This window comes from Aquarana catesbeiana, linkage group LG03, assembly GCF_042186555.1.
Source record: "Aquarana catesbeiana isolate 2022-GZ linkage group LG03, ASM4218655v1, whole genome shotgun sequence".
NCBI lineage: Eukaryota > Metazoa > Chordata > Amphibia > Anura > Ranidae > Aquarana > Aquarana catesbeiana.
The window spans coordinates 287,947,546-287,954,895 of NC_133326.1; the positions used below are offsets into that span (position 1 = coordinate 287,947,546).

Here is a 7,350-nt window from a genome sequence, read left to right on the forward strand (position 1 = left end):
TAAAGGGGACCCTCAGAAGGTGTCTTGGAAGATTTGCCCTGTATGACTTTTCTGTGGAGTATGTATAGTGTGTATGAGGAGGGTGGGATGGTGTCTTTGCCCCCAGCCATTGATAATGAGAGGAGAGCAGTGTGAGTGGCAGAGCTCGGAATTCCTGTACACGTTGTACATCTCCCCCTCCCCCGTCCTCCTCCTTCCTTCCTTCCTCCCTCTCCCCCCTCCTCCTCCTCCTCCTCCTCCTCCCCTCATCTGCTGTTGCCGCTTGTTTGCACTCGGCTGATCCAGAGCGGAAATTCCTTTCCGTTTTTGTGAATGACAAACTCATTAACAATTCATCAACACAACCTGTTCCAGCCGGCCCGTCTCCTAGGCAACCGGCGCTGGGCGCGCTGTGATTGGCCGGCGCACACAATGTATCCATTGAGACGTCCCGTGTTTGTATCCATTCAGTAGGTGGCTGGGCCGCGCGGAGCTGATTGATCCGGAGAAGGAGAGGCCATTGACTGGGATCCATTGAAGGAAGGAAGGCTCGCTCCGCTCCCTGTGCGCCCAGCGAACCGTCCTCAATGATAGACAAGCTGAGACCCGTACACCCAGACATGGCGCTCAGCAAGTCGGTGGTCTGGCTCAATGAGCAGCTGCAGCTGGCCAACGAGCGCCTCCTTGTCATGGACTGCAGACCCCCGGAGCTCTACGAATCGTCCCACATCGACGCCGCCATCAACGTGGCCATCCCCGGCATCATGCTGCGCCGACTCAAGAAGGGCAACCTACCCATCCGATCGCTCTTCACCCGGGGAGAGGACCGGGACACGTTCGCCCGGAGGTGCGGCTCCGACACCGTCATCCTCTATGATGAGGGGAGCGCCGAATGGAACGAGAACACCGGAGGGGAGTCCGTACTGGGACTACTCATGAAGAGGCTCAAGGATGAGGGATGCAAGGCGTTCTACCTGGAAGGTACCTACCGGGGGACACTTACCGGGGGGAGGATGGTCTGCCCCATGACAGGGGGCACAGGAGGGATGGTCTGCAGCATGACAGGAGGGCACAGGAGGGATGGTCTGCACCATGACAGGAGGGATGGTCTGCAGCATGACAGGGGGGCACAGGAGGGATGGTCTGCAGCATGACAGGAGGGATGGTCTGCAGCATGACAGGGGGGCACAGGAGGGATGGTCTGCAGCATGACAGGGGGGCACAGGAGGGATGGTCTGCAGCATGACAGGGGGGCACAGGAGGGATGGTCTGCAGCATGACAGGAGGGATGGTCTGCAGCATGACAGGAGGGATGGTCTGCAGCATGACAGGAGGGATGGTCTGCAGCATGACAGGAGGGATGGTCTGCAGCATGACAGGAGGGATGGTCTGCAGCATGACAGGAGGGATGGTCTGCAGCATGACAGGAGGGATGGTCTGCAGCATGACAGGAGGGATGGTCTGCACCATGACAGGAGGGATGGTCTGCAGCATGACAGGGGGGCACAGGAGGGATGGTCTGCACCATGACAGGAGGGATGGTCTGCAGCATGACAGGAGGGATGGTCTGCAGCATGACAGGAGGGATGGTCTGCAGCATGACAGGAGGGATGGTCTGCAGCATGACAGGGGGGCACAGGAGGGATGGTCTGCAGCATGACAGGAGGGATGGTCTGCAGCATGACAGGAGGGATGGTCTGCAGCATGACAGGAGGGATGGTCTGCAGCATGACAGGAGGGATGGTCTGCAGCATGACAGGAGGGATGGTCTGCAGCATGACAGGAGGGATGGTCTGCAGCATGACAGGAGGGATGGTCTGCAGCATGACAGGGGGGCACAGGAGGGATGGTCTGCACCATGACAGGAGGGATGGTCTGCACCATGACAGGAGGGATGGTCTGCACCATGACAGGAGGGATGGTCTGCACCATGACAGGAGGGATGGTCTGCACCATGACAGCCCCCCCCCCCCAAAGAAGAGGGATGGGGTCCCTGTCATGCTGCAGACTATCCCTCCTGTTAGTCTGCAGCATGACAGGGACCCCTAACAGGAGGGATAGTCTGGACATGGACTCCAGAGAGAAGGCATAGTCTGCATAGGGACAGGGACCTCAAATAGGATGGATGGGGAGGAATGTTCTACAGCATGACAGGGGCACAGGAGGAATAGTCTGCAGCATGACAGGTACCCCCCCAAAAAAAACACACAAAAAAAAGCGGAATAGTCTGCACCATGCACCAGTACTCAGGAGGGATAGTCAGCACCATGACAGGGACCCCAAAGAGGAGGAATGGTGCAGTAGTACAAGGACCCTAAAAAGAAGTGGCACAGGAGGGATAGTCTGCACTGGGGCAGGAATGGGGGGGGGTATTGTCTGGACATGGACCCCAGAAAGAAGGGATAGTCTGCAGTGTGACAGGGATACAGGAGGGATGGTCTGCAGCGATACACAGACATGGGAGTGAAAATGTGCAGTAGGACAGGGGACCCCAAAGAGGGAGGGTGGTCTGCACTGGGACCCCAAAGAGGGATGGTCTGCACCACGACAGGGACTACACCGGGACCCTAAAGTGAAGGGACAACCCACACTAGGACAGGGACCCCAAAAGAGATTTAGCCTGAACCAGCACACCGGAGGGATAGTCTGGACATGGACCCCAGAGAGAAGGGATAGTCTGTATAGAGACGGGGACCCCTGAAGAGGAGAGATAATCTACAGCAGTACAGGGACACGGGGTAGACAGTCTGCAATGGGACAAAGGAGGGACCGTCTGAAGCAATACAGGGACCTAAAGTCTGCACCAGTACAGGGACTCCTAATAGAAGGGACAGTCTGCAGCAGTACTGGGGTACAGAAGTGATGGTCCCCCAGGCAGAGGTGATAGTCTGTGTGCCAGTATTAGGGCCCCGGCAGGCATGACAGTCCAGTACTGCAAAGCTCAGATTGAGCACAGAAATGCAGTTCCAGGTGGAATGCTGACTCCCTAGACAAGAGCGATGGTCTGCCTTCAGTAGAGGCACACAGGAGTGATAGTCTGCATCCCAGCAATGCCAGGCTCATCACCTCTGTCGGATTTATTAAGCACCCAAACGATGTTCCAGCTGCCCAGGTGAGGTGTTGGGCACCCTAGACCAGAATGACAGTCTGCACATTACTTACTGCTACACATACATTACTGTTGCCTGGCATCTCCACATAAGAAAATATGCTGGCACCAGCAGCGTGACAGGTTGAGCCGGTAGCTGGCATCTGTCATTGATAGCTGGCATCCATTAGAAGAGGCTCATTGCTTCCTTAGACAGGTGTGACAGGCTACCCCAGAAGCTGACACTTGTCATTGAATGCTGGCACAGCTCATCTCCTTAGATTTTCATACAGAAATGAAGCTGGCCTTCCCATGTGACTGGTTAGCACCGTATTAAGCCTGCAGCAGCCTACCCCAGGAGCTGGCATTCATCACTGATCGCTGTCACAGCATTAGAAAGGCTCATTGCCTCGATTTTTCTATTTTACACTGAAATAAAAAGTTCCAGGAGGGGTGTCGCTCTGTACCAGCGCCTTGTTCTTGTTGCTGACAGATGGCATGGTCTCCTTAATGGACCCCTAGCCTAGGCACACAACCTGGATGTACAAATCTGCTCTATAGGAAAGTAAATCCTTCCATGCACATACATGGTGATAATGCATCTTGTAATATGGTAGTATAATGCAGGCATACAAATAAACCAATGCCAGTCTGGGTGTATTTTATAGGTACAAAGAATGCATAGTAAGATTTAAGTCACAATGGGTATTGGTATCTGTATTCTTTTTAGTGGTAGTCCTGGACTTTGACCAAATGACAGTCTTCACTAATGGGCTGGAAATAATCATTTCCTTCCTGTGTGATCGTTGTAAAGAAATCGGAGTCCACATAGCTAGTTTACTGATTATTACCACAGAGATTATCAGCAGCCATGATGAGTATATCACCACGGCTAATCGCAGCCCGAGGGATTCATTCTTTCTGTCCAAGTACAAAGTCTAACCTTATCGGAAAAGCACTGTATAAAACGTTGAGGTTGTGCTTTATTTGCATTCCATTGATGGACAAGAGGGTCTTATCAATGAAAAGTGACTACACCTTGCACTGTGCACTTGGTTAAACATTTCATTCATAAACATCAGCTCTGTGGCTTTTTTTTTTTTTTTTCTCCTTTCAGCCTGACAGTGTGCTCTAACTAGAATTCTCCCTCTGTTTTGCAGGTGGTTTTAACAAATTCCAGGCCGAGTATCCAGTGCATTGTGAAACCAATCTGGATAGTTCTTGCAGCAGTAGTTCCCCACCAGTGCTAGGCTTGGGAGGCCTCCGAATCAGCTCCGATTCTTCATCGGATATCGAATCTGACATCGACAGGGACCCCAGCAGTGCTACGGACTCTGACGGCAGCCCCCTGTCCAACACACAACCTTCATTCCCAGTTGAAATCCTGCCCTACTTATACCTCGGCTGTGCCAAAGATTCTACCAATCTGGATGTTTTAGAAGAGTTTGGGATTAAATACATCCTGAATGTGACCCCCAACCTGCCAAATCTCTTTGAAAATGCTGGGGAGTTCAGGTACAAGCAGATTCCAATATCGGACCACTGGAGCCAAAATCTGTCCCAGTTTTTCCCAGAAGCCATCTCTTTTATTGGTGAGTATCAGTGCTGTTTATCTGCTCCTTTTTATCATGCTTACTAGGGATTAACCAGAAGTCTTTTAAATTGCAAATACAAGTGCTGTGTGCCTCCTGAGTTCCTTTTTTAAATGCCTGATCTAGCCTTGGACTAGTGAACTTTCATCCTCAGTCTAACATAGTGAGATGGTAATCCGAGCACTGCAGGAAGACATTTTTGGCCGTCTGCCACATAGTACCTAATCTTCAAGCATTGTAGTGCATTTCCTTTTACAAAGGAACCCATTTTACAGCAATGTTGACATCCTGTTCCTCTTAATCGGCTGTCCCCTGTGACTTCCCTCTTTCTCTTATCCTGACTGAATAAAGCTATTGTTGCTGGCACAACAGTTGGATAATTATTTGATTTGACTTTTTTTTTTTTTTTCTGTTATCCATTTTTAAAAGACCCTTCAGGCTGGTTCATACCAGATGCAGTCCAGTGCGTGGTGGGTTTTTGATTTTATTTATTTTTTTTTTTTCTGCAGATTATATGGGAACTAGTGGCTTGGTTAACGCAACTGCATTCAGTTCCAGTGCAGTTAAAAAAAAAAAAAAAAAAAAAGCATTCGGACTGTTTCTGTGGTGTGAGCCAGCACTTCACGTACAGAAAAATACTAGCTGATCTGCCAGAAATGCACCTGTTTTTAAATCCTGTTATGAGACGTTAACACAAGGGTTATTTACTAAAACCTGGAGCGCAAAATCTAGTGCAGCTGTGCATAGATGTCAATCGGCTTCGTTTTATTGTTAAGGTTAGAAGCTGATTGGAACACTCAGAATCTGGTGCAGCTGTGCATGGTAGCCAGTTTTAGTAAGCGTGGCCCACAGTGTATGAATGTAGTCAGTCCTTCCAGTTAGCTTTTGCTAAAGTACTCAACAACTCTCAATCTCCAATCTCTACAACATAAAGGCTAATTATTCTGTACCCCAAGATGAGTACTAGGAGGGTTCTTTTAGATAAAACAGGAAATGTATAGAGGACAGCTTGGAATTTCTACAAGATCAGCAGTGTGCAGATTTATATTTATTTATTTTTTTCCCCTTTTTTTTTTTCTTGTTTCAGATGAGGCTAGAGGAAAAAAATGTGGTGTCCTGGTACACTGCCTTGCAGGAATCAGCAGGTCCGTCACAGTCACGGTGGCCTATCTCATGCAGAAGCTAAACCTTTCCATGAATGATGCTTATGACATAGTCAAGATGAAGAAGTCCAACATTTCCCCCAACTTTAATTTTATGGGTCAACTGTTGGATTTTGAAAGAACATTGGGACTTACCAGCCCTTGTGACAATCGTGTCCCTCCTCAACAATTGTATTTCTCAAGTCCAGGCAATCAAAATGTCTTTAAAGTAGATTCTTTGCATTCTACGTGAGACTGAATCGCTGCAATATGTTGGTGGTAATCATTCCTATTCAGAAAAGTTTCTTTGTCTGTCACAAGCTTTTGACAGATGTGTTTTCAATAGGAGGTAATAACCTGTGAATCAAGATCATTAAAGTGAGAAGAGATGGCTAGTTGAAGTCTCCGAGTTCTGGAGAGCGGAATCTTTGGACCTCCAAATGATTTAGCAGGGTTATATGAGAGCACTGCCTTAATAATGCAGTGGCTTGAGATCCAATCAAGTAGAGTTGGACTGCAAACAATCCATGTGTCTTGGATGGAATATATATATATATATATATATTTTACGTATATATCCTTGTCTTCTGTGAAGACCGGTTCTCCTAAAATTCAAAGGAGCCAAAGAAAGCATTTAAAACTTCAAAAGAATTTGAAAGTACTTGGTTTTTCGTTGTCTTTGTTTTTTCAATTTACAAAGTTCTGTAAATATTCACTTTTTTTTTTTTTTTTTTTTTTTTTTTTTATGTAGCACAATCAATATTTTTACCTTTTTAAAAAGACATGAGGTGGACTGGACTTTACATAAATGGTTTTCAGAAAAAGTGTAGCAGAGTTCAGTAGTCATTATTGCTTAAGCTGAGCCACATGTTGCGTGGGTTAGTGGTAGTTGTAATGGCTAATGTTGCTCTTCAGCATCGGGATATGAAGATCTTGTATTTTGTATGCACAGAAGGTTGTTCATTTACAATTGTAATTCTGATTTACATTCATGTAAACTGTGTTTGCCTGAGCTTTTGTGAACCACATAGTGGTTTTTAACACTTTAATTGCTCTTAAACCTAATGTGAATTACCTCTGACCTTTTTATGGAGCTGCACCTAAAATGCTATGGTATGTATGAGGTTGTTTGTGTGGGGGTTTTTTTTTTTTTTTTTTGTTTCTTTCTTTTTTGGATTGTGTAAACTGGAAGTATGTACCAGTGACCTGCAAAACGTAGATTGCACACTTATTGCCAATAAGGGAGATGCAATGTGCTCCCAAATGTCCACGGAATAAAGTTTTAAGAAATTTATTATAGATCTTTAAATTATTAATAAATCACTATTTTGGTTATTGAACATATGTGCATTCTTTTGTGTGGGTGTTTTCCAGACACTGGGTCTCTAAAACCATTCGTTGTGAGATGTACTAACTGTCATGTGTCCACACTGCTGCACAGTCACTCTACCCTGACCATTGGCGCCAATTTTGATTTTCTACACAAGTAGATTATACGACCCTGTACAGTTATTTGTACTGTATAGCACATTTGACATGTTGCAGATGT

At 47.2% G+C, this 7,350-nt stretch overlaps 1 protein-coding gene across 1 annotated transcript; it reads left to right on the plus strand.

The window, feature by feature from the left end:
- The first annotated feature begins 304 nt into the window (after positions 1 to 304).
- DUSP6 (dual specificity phosphatase 6) lies at positions 305 to 7,141 on the plus strand. The gene is made up of 3 exons (XM_073620200.1): positions 305 to 960; positions 4,228 to 4,659; positions 5,747 to 7,141. Exons 1-3 carry the CDS (start codon positions 567 to 569, stop codon positions 6,052 to 6,054), a joined length of 1,134 nt encoding a protein of 377 aa, XP_073476301.1. The 5' UTR covers positions 305 to 566; the 3' UTR covers positions 6,055 to 7,141.
- Positions 7,142 to 7,350: the final 209 nt, after the last annotated feature.

Coding starts and splice junctions, on each gene's coding strand:
- DUSP6 (XM_073620200.1), top strand. CDS start 567: ATGATAGACAAGCTGAGACCCGTACACCCAGACATGGCGCTCAGCAAG. Junction 961..4,227: donor CAAGGCGTTCTACCTGGAAG/GTACCTACCGGG, acceptor TCTGTTTTGCAG/GTGGTTTTAACAAATTCCAG. Junction 4,660..5,746: donor AGAAGCCATCTCTTTTATTG/GTGAGTATCAGT, acceptor TTCTTGTTTCAG/ATGAGGCTAGAGGAAAAAAA.